The 12,837-nt window shown below is 37.3% G+C and overlaps 1 protein-coding gene across 2 annotated transcripts in view; it reads left to right on the top strand.

The window, feature by feature from the left end:
* LOC106902229 (solute carrier family 12 member 7-like) overlaps positions 1 to 12,837 on the top strand; it is a 64,706-nt gene that overhangs the window by 39,141 nt on the left and 12,728 nt on the right. For both annotated transcript variants that reach the window (XM_014965549.1, XM_014965550.1), the window contains exons 13-19: positions 1,923 to 2,041; positions 2,690 to 2,788; positions 5,000 to 5,119; positions 7,124 to 7,228; positions 9,415 to 9,583; positions 12,143 to 12,338; positions 12,665 to 12,834. In XM_014965549.1, the coding sequence (XP_014821035.1) occupies positions 1,923 to 2,041; positions 2,690 to 2,788; positions 5,000 to 5,119; positions 7,124 to 7,228; positions 9,415 to 9,583; positions 12,143 to 12,338; positions 12,665 to 12,834 (978 nt within the window). The remainder of the gene's footprint in view (positions 1 to 1,922; positions 2,042 to 2,689; positions 2,789 to 4,999; positions 5,120 to 7,123; positions 7,229 to 9,414; positions 9,584 to 12,142; positions 12,339 to 12,664; positions 12,835 to 12,837) is intronic.

Below are 12,837 nucleotides of genomic sequence, written 5' to 3'. Positions count from 1 at the left end.
TGGCTTTGGGGGGGAAGTGGTCTTTTGTGTGTTGTGGGCTTTTTTTTTTTTTTTTTTTTGTGGGTGTTCTGTTGTTTGTTTTAAAGGCAGATCGTACTGCTGTTGCCAACTTTTTTTTTCTCTTTAATCACTTGGTTCCACTCCCTGCTGTTGCTGTCTGCTAGTGCCTAGACTCAGCAGGGCTATATCCTTCATGTTTTGTCTTGGGTTCTTCTTTTCTCTTGGGCTGGAGAGGAGACTGGTCACTGGAAATGTATGCTAGTATTGCTGCTGGGAGTTAAAGACAGCAGTAGCCACTTCTGCAGCTTTTGTGGGCTTTTTTTTTTTTTTTTTCTGTGTGGTGTTCTGTTGTTTGTTTTAAAGGCAGATCGTACTGCTGTTGCCAACTTTTTTTTTCTCTTTAATCACTTGGTTCCACTCCCTGCTGTTGCTGTCTGCTAGTGCCTAGACTCAGCAGGGCTATATCCTTCATGTTTTGTCTTGGGTTCTTCTTTTCTCTTGGGCTGGAGAGGAGACTGGTCACTGGAAATGTATGCTAGTATTGCTGCTGGGAGTTAAAGACAGCAGTAGCCACTTCTGCAGCCCCTCTGAATGTTCTGCCAGCAGGAAATGCAGCTGCTGCATCTCCAATTCTATGGGCTTGGACTGCTGTGCACCTATGGTACTGGCACCTTGTTCACTGAGAAAGTTATATCACTGTTCCCTTGGTGTGGTGGAAGAGCATCTCTTCTACCAGGGGTGGAGAAAGATGATGAGGATGTACAAGGATGTGGATGTAATGCTGCTGCAAAATGGGACTTGCAAGACCCATATCTGTAAATGGAAGTAAATACACTGTGCCTGGGTCGGGGGCAGAATCATGGAGTTTGACTTGTGAGTGGGAAGGGGTTGTGATGCAATACATTGTAAATGTTGGGTTGTACTGAGAGAGACAAATGAAAAATCTCACTTCTGTCTGAAGTAAAAACTTGTCATTTGGTGAGAGGGTGACAGTATGATTCCTTCTTATCAGGGTTAGATTTGAAAGGAGTGATGAACTGAAGGAAAAAAAAAATTACATGGCCTAGGAAGTGAGGGAAAGGGAATCCAGGAGAAGCAGAATGTTTGAAGAGGGATTTGAGACTTGAAAACTTGCTTGCAGTTTTGGAATGATATACCTGCTGCATGGACAGTCAAGGAAATGAAGGCAAGGCGTTTAACATAGGGGCAAGAGCATGACATGTTTAATAAAAAACAAAAGACTTAAAACATGAGCAGAATAAATGGTATTTTAATGGAAGAGAACGAAGATTGATGGAAGACAAGAAGCTTAAGAGAAGTGTGGAGAATGAGCGAGGTGAAAAACTTAGATGTTTGGAAAGGAAGCCATTGTGGCAAATAGGAGTGAGGGTTTGTCTTTATAAATGTATAGAGGAGCATAAATATGGCTGAAACTTCAGGTGAGGCATTTTGCCATCTGTCACAGGTACTAGGATTCTTTACCACATGCAAAATGATTTTTGGTAGGGCTGTGTGCAGCATCATATGCTTAGCTAATTTCTCTTTGAAGATCAGTGTTTATGTTCATGAGTACTGAGTTGATGCCTACCTTGTTACAAAAAATACTGACCAACTATATTAGCTTTTTATAGACTAGGCATAAAACTCCAATGCATGTAGATTTGAAGTTACTTAAGTTCAACAGCAACTGCAATAGTATTCTACTGCTATGTAGTCATTGTTTATTTTAATAAACATTTTTCTTACTGGGAATGGGTGGGTTTGCAATTTTGTAGCTTTTTGTAATATAGCTCGCTTCATTTTCCTTTGTAACTAGTGACTATTTTTGGTTCCATTAGAGTTAGATATGGTGCAGATTGCAAACTCCAAACTGTATGATGAACAACTTTGCCTAATCTTACTGTTTACTTCAATTGAACTAGGTATTTGGTCATGGAAAAGCAAATGGAGAACCAACTTGGGCTCTGCTCCTCACTGCTGGTATTTGTGAAATCGGAATTTTGATAGCCTCATTGGACAGTGTAGCACCAATTCTTTCAATGTAAGTTTGAATGTGGTGTGTTCTTAAGTTAAATAGGATTTTGTTCTTAAATTAACTAGGTAATTATTTTTCTTTTTGAAGTAATACATGCTAGACTTTGTCTTCTAACAGGTTATATTCCTATTTGATCCTGGAGATGATATGAAACAACAAAATGTTTTGGCTGAAACTTATTTCTAGGCATAAACAACCTTTTTTAGGACAGAGTTCTTGAAAGCTTTTAATAGAATGTTGAAAGAAAAACAGAGGAGGCCTCGATGCTGTGTAAGCACTGCTCAGCGACAGTTTAAACATACCTGTGTTATCAACACTGTTTAGGTTACAAATCTAGAACATAGCACTATGTGAGCTACTACAAAGAAAACTAACTCTGTCCCAGCCAACAAGATACACCAGGATTGTCAGTTGTTTGCTACATTTTTTTCTGAAATCTTTGTTTGAGGCTCTACATTATGCTAATACCATGTTTTTGAGGCCTAATACTCTACAAGTATTAATTTAATCGATGTCTTGTGTTCTGTTGGCTACTGTGAACATGGTGTACAAAGTTCCTATGGTTTTGGGATGGTGTTCAGCCTATTAATGCAAATTTGTCTAGTTAATTTCCTATTGGAAAATGCCCTTTTTTCTTTTTTTTTTTCTTAACAGGTTTTTCCTTATGTGCTATATGTTTGTAAATCTGGCTTGTGCAGTTCAGACACTCTTACGGACTCCCAACTGGAGGCCTCGGTTCAAGTATTATCATTGGTAGGGAATGTTCCTTCATTTGGAAGAGCTAAAACTAATTATGCAGCCCTATATCATTGATTTTCTTACAATAGTAGAACAAAATCTCCCTTCTGATTTAAATGAGTTATTAGATGATGCATGCACTGATTATTCTAACAACAATGTTTGTTTTGATGTGTTTAGAATAGGGCTAGTAATAGCTGTGATCATGAAGGTGTGGCTAATGTAGAGGATTTGGGAAGGGGCTACAGTATGAGGTTTAATGTTGCTTAAAAGCTGAGATATCTGAATATGTGAGATAAAGATAAAAAAATATAATCTGTCTTTCATGTATAGATAAGGAGAAGTGGTAAAATTTTTCAGGAAAGTTGATAAGGTTTTCACTTCAGTTATGTGAAGAAATAAACACAAACCCAAAACTTGTACAGGAAAAAAATCCCTTGTTTAATATACATCGGTTGGCTCTTCAATGATATAATCACTGTTTTTAAGGTTTGTCATGCTTTAGACATTGCGTTTGATAACTGCCGTTGGTGAGTGGATTCTTGACAAAGTCAGTAGAGGTCAAATATACAAAAAATAGGGTGTGGCTTTTTGTTTAGATTTTTTTTAGTGGCCTAAGAGTTCAAATATTTCAGACTAAGATTAGGAAACTTTTTTTATTTTCTACCACATGTCAATAATAGATATACTTATTAAAAAAATATATACACAATAATTCTATTGAGAAGCTTTTAGTGCTGAAATGCCTTGAAGACTAGAGAGTTTAGGACATAAGCTGGCCTGATTCTAGGATGTAAGAGTTGCTTATTATTTTTGCTTTTAAAGAACTGAGTGAAAAGGAAGCATCACAGTTCTAGCCCTGAAAAATCTTTTTGAATATGCTCACTAGGTGCTTACTAGTTTGGCACCTAAACCTCCAAATACATCAGTGCCTGTCTCCCAGTCTTACCACTGCAAACACCTAGCAGTATTTGCAGCATGAAGAAGAAAAACGGGGGTTTGCTGTCTTTTGGGGGCTTTTCCTTCTGCCACCCATGAATAATCTGATTGTGGAAGAAGTGTAGTAGGAGGTACAAAGCTGATTAAAAGCTAAGGCAGGTGGATAAGATGGAGAGTAGCAAGAGGTACAGGATGGGTGATGGTGAGGAAGAAAAAGCAAAGGGTTGTGACGTGGCAGCAGCAGAGTTTGTAACTGTTTGGAAATAATTCTTTTTTTCTATTCTTCCCAGAGAGATCAGGGAGCCAAGTGTCTCACTGTGTGACTTTGTAATCACTTCTAGCCAAAGCAGGTACCAGAATGCTTGGCCAGAACTGGGATGGAACTTTATTTTTTCAGTGGAAGTAGTCAGCTACGTTAGTAGAGTTGGTTAAGTCAGGCATGAATGAGCAGCTCTTGTTCTTTTAGAGAAATTACATTTAGATTCATGTCCTTATAACAGGTAGAAAGCATGTCTTTGGTTAAAAACTGGATGTATTTGGACTCAAATGCATGTGTGGTACTGAAGAAGCAAACTAAAGGTACCAAGCAAAAGTTGGGTCTGCTGACACTCTTTGTCAATACAGTGAAAGCTAGCTCTAGTTTGGAAATCTAAGGTGGTGTGACTAAAAGTAGTCACAAAACTGTCCGGTTCTGAGCTGACTTACACCTATCTTGAATGATGTGGACAAACCAGGCATATAAACTTTAATTTGTAAATGCTTCTGTAACATTTTCAGCTCACAGTAATTCCTTTTTTATAGCCCTTGAAATACTGTTGTCTGTATTCTCGTCTGCTGTTGTGTGTTCTTGCCTAAGAGACAGGACACAATGGAAGGGGAGAATAGAATTGATGAGTAAAATTTACTTAAACCAACCAACTATTTTTGCTAGAAGTAACATAATGTTGTTTAGTGTTGTTTGAGTTTCGTTAAATGCAAATCAACAGTGAGAGACAGCAATGTATTTTGAAACTGACCTTACTTGGAGGTACTGATAGAGTTTCAGAACTGACATATGTAGTGTATCTGTTGTTAATATCTAGTTCAATTGTATTATGTCACACAGGATTTAGAATGTAACTTTTTTTATAACCTAAAATTAGGACAATGTATTTTCACTTATGTAGTAGCTATGAAGTGGCCTTTGAAGAAGAAAGGCCTTTCTGGAAGTTAACTGAAATTAGAAACTTACTCTGTAGAACGTTTGCATGCCTTTTTAAAAAAATGGAAAAACATGGTTTCTTTTAGGACGCTTTCATTCCTGGGGATGAGTTTATGTCTTGCCTTGATGTTCATTTGCTCTTGGTACTATGCTTTGATTGCCATGCTAATCGCAGGATGTATATACAAATACATAGAATATAGAGGGTAAGACCATATATCTTATTTATTCTATATTTAATATCTTTAATGTTAAGCAAAAAGCACTTTTTATATAAAATAGACACAACTGAAAATAGAATTAAGACTGTTCCTTGAAACAAGATAAGATTCTGTCTCTGTTAAGGGTTGTAAATTTTCAGGTTCTAATTTCTCTAGAAGCTCTGTTCTAAAATTCTGCACAGCCAGATCTGATTAAAATAAGAACCAACAAGGCTGGGAAACTTTAATTTGAGCAGCGATTATGATGTAAAATTTTGGTACTTCAGGAACATCACCTTTTAATAGCAAGCAGCAGCCATTACAAATCTGTTACCTTATTATTCACTTGTGCTAATGCCCAAAACCTCTATTCTTTTGTGTGGACTTTAGCACTTTTAAGAATGAATCATACTGAACAATCCAGAGAACCTACTGAAAACTGTCTATTTTCTGAAGGCTTAGATAATTTTTAAATTGCAACATACTTTGCACTGTACACATTTGACAAGGGACACATAGAGCTATGAGAAATGCTGTGCAAGTAGGAGACTTAAAGAGCGTACTGAGTTTATTTAAATAAAAACAAACACCAAACAACCTCACCCAGCAACAACAAACCAAAAACCCAAAACCCAACCAAAAAAATCCCCAGCTGAGCAACATATCCAAAGACTAGAGGTGATTATGATCAGTATGTGTGCTTTCTAAAGAAAGATACCCAATGCTGCAAGATTCTAGTCAAGAAAAATTGTCAAGCACGAAATTGAAGTGAAGCCAGTTGTTTTGATGAGTGATTAAGCACAGGTCTTGGGTGGATCAGCTGGTATAAACTGTTCCACCTTGTGGGTTCTCCATCTTTTAATGTCTTTATTTCCAGATTAGATGCTTTCCTGGATTGTAACAGCTCCATTTACTGGATTAATTATAAGGAAATTAATTCGCCTATTTTAGCCAGGAAGTCAGGTCAGATGATAACAGTTCTGCTTGTGTGTGTATGTAAGTATGCACATACATCCAAATTCATATACAGACTGTACAAATGTTGGCACATGTCCGGGGTAGACATGCTGGCTAAAGAGATTTATTTTTTTTTCAGAAACTACTTTTCCCTCTGCCTTTAGAAATGCAGGGGCTGATTTGGCAGTGGGGCAAAACTCATCCTGAAATGCTCTAAAAAGTGCTGTGTGGAGAAAACCTCAGTTTTTATTTTAATTTTTTGATAACTGAGTAAAAGAAACTTACAAGGACTGTGCTGCCTGTTAGGATACATTTTAATTGCCACACTGTTCTTCGTTAGCTTTTGAATTCAGTTTGGCTTATTTAATCTAAATTTTGAAAAAAGGCTAAAGGTAACAAGTTCAGTGAGAATTCATGAATAGAAATGAGGGGGAGGGAGGGTGGGAGAGCAAGGGAGATGGACCTCTTGTGGTAGTAGAATCCCTGCAGAGGAAAATAAGGTGTTAGCCTGAGAGTTATTTTTTACTTGATTGGCCACCTGTAGCTTTGTATTGGGAGAAAGAGGAGTGGAAAATTTAGGGAGATGGAAAGTGGTTGGGAGGGTGGATAAAGCTGTAGGCTCATCTGGGAAAGAAAGGAAGTGGAGAAAGCTGTAATGTGGTGTTAGGGGAAAACCTGTAACACACTAATTCATATGAAGTTGTCTCACTTATTCATTCTTCTGCTTTAAAACAGTTTAACTAGCCCTCATTTTTGGTGCTTAAAAGGAACTTCAGTAGCTCTCACGATTACAAAAAAAAAGCTTTTCAAGTATGAATAAAATAAAACATAGCGAATATTTTCAAATACTTAATAAATAGTTCTCTTGAAGGTACTTGAGACTGCTTCACCTTGATTAGTCTTCATTCTTGATTAAAATCTGTGAGATGAGTTTTTTCATGCATTCATGCAAAAAGTGTTCAATTTTTTTTATGCCCTTTGTCCCTCACATGAGAAAATGTACTTTATAAGTAAATGGGACCCTGTTAACTGAATCTCTTATGCACCCCAAAGAGCGGAGAAAGAATGGGGTGATGGAATCCGAGGGCTGTCTCTGAATGCAGCTCGCTATGCTTTGCTTCGTGTTGAAGATGGTCCTCCTCACACCAAGAACTGGAGGTAAGCCCTCTGCCTTCCAAGGTCAAGTAATTCTTGAAATATGTAAATCTATTGGAAATACTGCCAATATGGCTAATGGCCAAAGTGAAATTCACTGGTAAAATAACATTTTTACCTTGGGCATGGCAATGATGTTGTTGCAATGGTAGTATTTTACTGCAATAGACTGCAAGTTATGGTTAGCCAGTAACCAACTTTGCTGGGAATATGGGCAAACTAACTTGAACTTAAATCCACGTGGCATTGTCACAGTTTTCCAAAGTGCAGAAGAATTTTAATATTTGATTACTTACAGATTTTTGTGTTCAAAAGAACTGTTATCATTGAATCCCACTGTCTCTATAGAGGAAATGCTGCAATTCCTTAAGGGGGGGTGGGCGTGCTTCTATATATGTTCCTCCTGAAATACATGATATAAATATTCAGAGGATCCATTACTTGTTTGAATTCATTTTCTGATGTTTTTTTAAATATAGCTTCATTTAATCATAACACTTTCTAAATTGCTTAGACACCATTAAAACAAAAAATCTCGCGTTTGCTGCCCATTTGGATGTAATGGGGTTAGATGTCGCTATTTTTGAAATGTATTCTTTTTACTTGTTAAACTATTGATTTTTCTCAAAGCAAACACAAAAAATTACTTAGAATTTAAAAACAAAAGGACATTTGCATGCTGTCACTTCTCATGAATGTAATGCAAATCAGTGGAATGCACCAAAAAGAAATTATTACTAAACGTGATACTGTCACACAGCAGTGACTGTAACTGAAGCATCCCTGAGCGCGTGCACATGCAATGTGTTGTTGCCCTTCCGTGTCAGGGCATTATTTTACCATTTGTCATGGGACTGATGAACATAAGCAGTTAGTTGGAATACATGAGCCACTGCCAGCTGCGGGAACACAGCGTCTCAGAGACGAGACACCAATGTGATGTCACGTTGACTCAGAGAATTCCTGTTAAATGTTTGACATCGTTTCAGTTCTGGACAAGTTATCCTGCTGTTGCTTCAAGCAGTTGCTAGAACTGGGCCTTCTTGTTAAGTCTTAAACTGTGCTGTTTTTGAGGCGGGATGTATGCTTCAACTCTTCGTCGTTCTTTTGAATTTGTAGTAATGACAGGAAAACTATAAAATGTTGGTTTGGGAAAAGTAATCAGGTTGGATATTGATTAAAGGAATCTGCATCCTCATCAAGTATGCAGTCCAAACTGAATTTAGCATGCTATCAGTATGGCTAAGGGTGTGACTATCCTTTTGGAAGGATCTATGCAAGTAGAGCAATGGTTTGACAAGAACATCATGATAATCCAGAAGGACAAGTCCAGCACTTGGGCTGTTAAGTTCCCAAGGCTGGGAACCTGCTTTGGTGAAGAGGACCTGTGGTCCCCAGCAGATAGTAAGCCAACAGTGTGCCTTGGCAGTGACGTGCTGGACTGTATCAACAGGAGCATAGCTGGTACACTGAGAAGTAAATATACTGGAAAATAATATTGCTGTTTGCTCAGCACTTCTTAGAATACATCTAGAATATTTCATCCAGCTTTGGGCACCCTGATGTAGGAAAGAGTTCAATAGGCTGGAGTGAGTTCAGCAGGGGGCTGCTGAGATGATGGTTGAGGCACAGGAGTGTGTCTCCTGTGGGGAGGGGCTGAGCTTTAAGTTGTAAGCACCCAATACCTAGAAGAAGATTACTGAGAAGATGGAGTCAAGGCTCCTTACAGCAGTATATGGTAGAAGAATGAGAGAACATGATAAAATTGAGGAGGAGAGATGATGGTAATTAAGCATTGAAGCCATTACCCAACTGTGATAATACCTCTGTCTCTGGAGATCTTCAAAATCCAACTGGATGGAGCTATAAACAATCTAGTGTGCATTCAATGCTTACCCACTTGAAGCAGCAAATTGCACTAGATGACCTTGGAAGAGTGATAGTTATACCAAGAAAATTATTGAATCAAAACTGTACTTAAAGGTAGATGGTATGGTGGCTCATGTAGGAATTCTGTACCTAAAGTCTTGCTGCTATTGCAAATTATGACTGACTTTCTTGATAGGTGAAAGTTTTCTATTGAATTAAACACTTAATCTGTGTTTTATGAATAGTTAATTTTAATTTTTGAATTCTTTCTAGCTTTTCTATATGTATATGTGTGTGTTTAACTCTTCTTTTATTGGCAGACCTCAACTTTTGGTCTTGTTAAACTTGGATAGTGAGCAGTTGGTGAAACACCCTAGATTGCTTTCTTTCACCTCTCAGTTGAAGGCTGGTAAAGGACTCACTATTGTGGGCTCTGTGCTTCAGGGAATCTACTTGGATAAATGTACAGAAACTCAGAAAGCTGAAGAGGTATGTAAAAGCTTACAAACACACAGTTGCAATTTCCCTTAGCATTTAAATGTTGAATCTGGATAACTCACATCATGAGTTAGAACAGACTGTTGTAAAGTATTGAATCAGTTTTTACTATCAGCACAATCAGTGATTATATATAAAGAACAGGTTGGTGGGTGTAGCAAAATGTTTTATAACACTTCCCAATAGGATGAGATAATGCTGGTATTTCTTAGCTTTTTTTTTTAATAGATGAGATAATGCTGGTATTTCTTAGCTTTTCTTTTTGAGAGCCCTGGGCTCACAATCAAATTTACATCTTGAAAAAGGCAAGTGCTAAACTTTTTTTTTTAAACAAACAAATTACATTACAAAGACAACAGAAATATTTAATAGAAATTTCAACATTTATCTAACAAATGCAAATACTTTTGGTATAATTTCATCCTCTGGATGCGTACACAGTATTTTCAGCATCGTCCTAGAACTATGTAGCAGAGCCAGGATTAGGAGCAGTCTTTGCTGAATCCTACTCTGTTGCTTAACTGTGAACAGCATCCTTTTTGAGATCCTTTACTTTCTTTCTCTTTTTTTCTTTCCTGTTTATCCCATATCTTCAGAGAAGGTAGGATGAGGTAGAAAAAATAGTAAGTTGTCATGTAGTTTAAGATGACGTCTAACTGTGCTTACAAACACAAGTGAATTTAATTGGAATATTTTTCTTTGTTTTCCTGGCAATTTGTCAGTATTTGATTGTGCTACCTGACTGGAAATACATCAACATTTTTGTGGGAAGCCCTTGAAAACACCTGAACTTAATTTTGAATTGTCCCCTGAAGGAAAAGGGGAGGTAATGGACTGAGCTTGTAGAGCTTGGGCTTTCAGTGCAAAGCAAGTTTCACTTTTTGTTTGCTCTTAAGCAACTTGTGTACTACTTTGTTTATTCCAATATTGGGATAACTTGGTATAGACAATTTGCTTATAATATTTGCTTATCTATGTGTACTTCCCTACTCTTAACTTTATGGAGTAGGGAAACATTTTTACTATGTTTCATGTATTTGTGTACTTCCCTACTCTTAACTTTATGGAGTGGGGAAACATTTTTATAAAATACTATGTTTCATGTATTTTATTTAAAGCTGTTGAAAAATCTGTTGCTTTTAGAAAACTACTGTAAAGTCTACTCCAAAAGTAGGATTTGATTGCCATTATATCTGTCAAAATTGGTTAATATCTTCAATGTTGTTGAAAAGAGCATCAGTTGAAATGTCTAACATTTTGATCCAGGTTGTCTTCAAAGCTGTGTAAAAAAATGTCTGATTTTTCAGATCTGATTGTCTTCAAAGCTGTGTAAAAAAATGTCTGTGATTTTTTTCTGATCTGGTATCTTTAAAATAGATCAGTATTTGAGATGCTGAAATGCACTTAAAGCAAACTACCCTTTTTCTCACAGCTTTCTTTTTTCTCTCTCTTGGTATTCAGACTTGTCCCTAGTGGTTTTTAAAATAACAAAGTATGAGCCAGGTGGCCTGGCTGTTATCACATGACAAGTCTCCAAGAGAGCAATTAGCTTGAAAATGCATCTGAAAAAGTCTAGCAGTGATCTATTGTGAAAATTACTGTTATTAAGCTATTATTATCAACATGTGAGTAGAAAACAAGACCAAGAATACAATCAGGCCTCTGATATAAAGCAAAGAAAACCTTTAAACAGAAATTGTTTACCCATGAGGATTTGAAAAGTTACCTATAGTTGGCTTAACTTGAAGTCAACTACATTTTTGAGAGATGCAACAGGAATTAATTTAAGGGAAAGAAAAGAGGTCTGACTGGAAAGTCAGACCTGGTGTTAAGATTGGGGAAACCGTTGCTTTTAAAATGGAAATGAAGATGAATTGTAAAAATTTGAGCATCTGAAGGCCTCATTGGTTTTCGAAAAATTCAACTACAAAATGTTTCTAGAAGATTTATAGGAAATCAAGATTTCTCCTGTCTGTCTTTCTAAAAAGGAAAAGCATCTGTTTAAACTGATGTGCCCTTGCAGATACTGTTTGTACAGTGACAGACTTGTTAGCTCTGCTACCAAATTCTCTGAGGATTTTATTTTTCTCTTCTAAACAGAATTTCTCTGTTAATGTCAAAGTTGTTTGAGGAGCTTTGGCAGCCTCTTCTTCTAAAGTCCTTGTCATGTTTTTTTCAAACCCTTCCAACTCCAAAAGAAAGGACTTGTTGTTCCAAACATATGGTGCTTTGTCAGTCAGCAGTTTTGACTTTAACTGAAGCACTGTTACTTTATTTGTCAATGTGGTTTTGCTCATATCTTGTTCATTCTTCTTTGGAAATAGATGGCTGAATAACTAAAGTAATGAGAAGCTTGTGTGTGGTGTCTTCTGGGGAGGTGGGTGGTTTGGGTTTTGGTTATTACAGAATCATGTTCACTGTTTGGGAATTTGTGCTTCCTTGACGTTGGTTGTACATTGTAGCTAATGTTTTGCTCTTATTTAGTGCTCCTTATGGTGTTTATTACCAGTGTTGATGACTGTTTCCCCATGTGTAATCTTCCTTCCGCAGAATGTTAAGGCTTTAATGGCAGTAGAAAAGACTAAAGGATTTTGCCAGATTGTGGTGTCTCCTAATTTCAGAGATGGAATATCCTGTTTGATTCAGTCAGCTGGTCTGGGAGGGATGAAGCACAACACAGTCCTGATGGCATGGCCACAGTCATGGAAGCAGACAGAAAATCGTTTCTCATGGAAAAATTTTGTTGGTATGTGTTTATTGACTTTCTCATGCATTTGTAATACAACTATGTAACTAGTATATTTGCTGTGTGGAGGAAATATGATGCTGAGCATCCAGTGGACAAGTGAATATTTCCCCACATCTGGGTTCATGTGGAGTGTTTTCTCAACCCTCAGTCTCTTCAACTATGGCTTGTCTTATTTTCCTAGGCAGTTTCCCTAATCCCAGGATATGTTCCTCTTTTGCCTCGGCAGAATCTGAGAGGATTAAGCTTTTGAATTTAAAACAAAAACAGAAGTTGTGATTTGAAAACTAGAAATCCTTGATCAAATGTATTGCTTTCCCTTGCAGACACTGTGCGAGAAACAACAGCAGCTCAGCAAGCACTGTTGGTGGCTAAAAACATTGACTTATTCCCAACAAATCAAGAGCGTTTTACTGAAGGAAACATAGATGTGTGGTGGATTGTTCATGATGGTGGTATGCTGATGTTGCTGCCTTTTCTCCTTCGACAGCACAAGGCA

Source organism: Calidris pugnax, unplaced genomic scaffold (genome assembly GCF_001431845.1).
Source record: "Calidris pugnax isolate Ruff unplaced genomic scaffold, ASM143184v1 scaffold41, whole genome shotgun sequence".
NCBI classification, from domain to species: domain Eukaryota; kingdom Metazoa; phylum Chordata; class Aves; order Charadriiformes; family Scolopacidae; genus Calidris; species Calidris pugnax.
The sequence above is the reverse complement of the archived record's forward strand: the minus strand, read 5'-3'. Positions and strand labels throughout refer to the sequence as shown.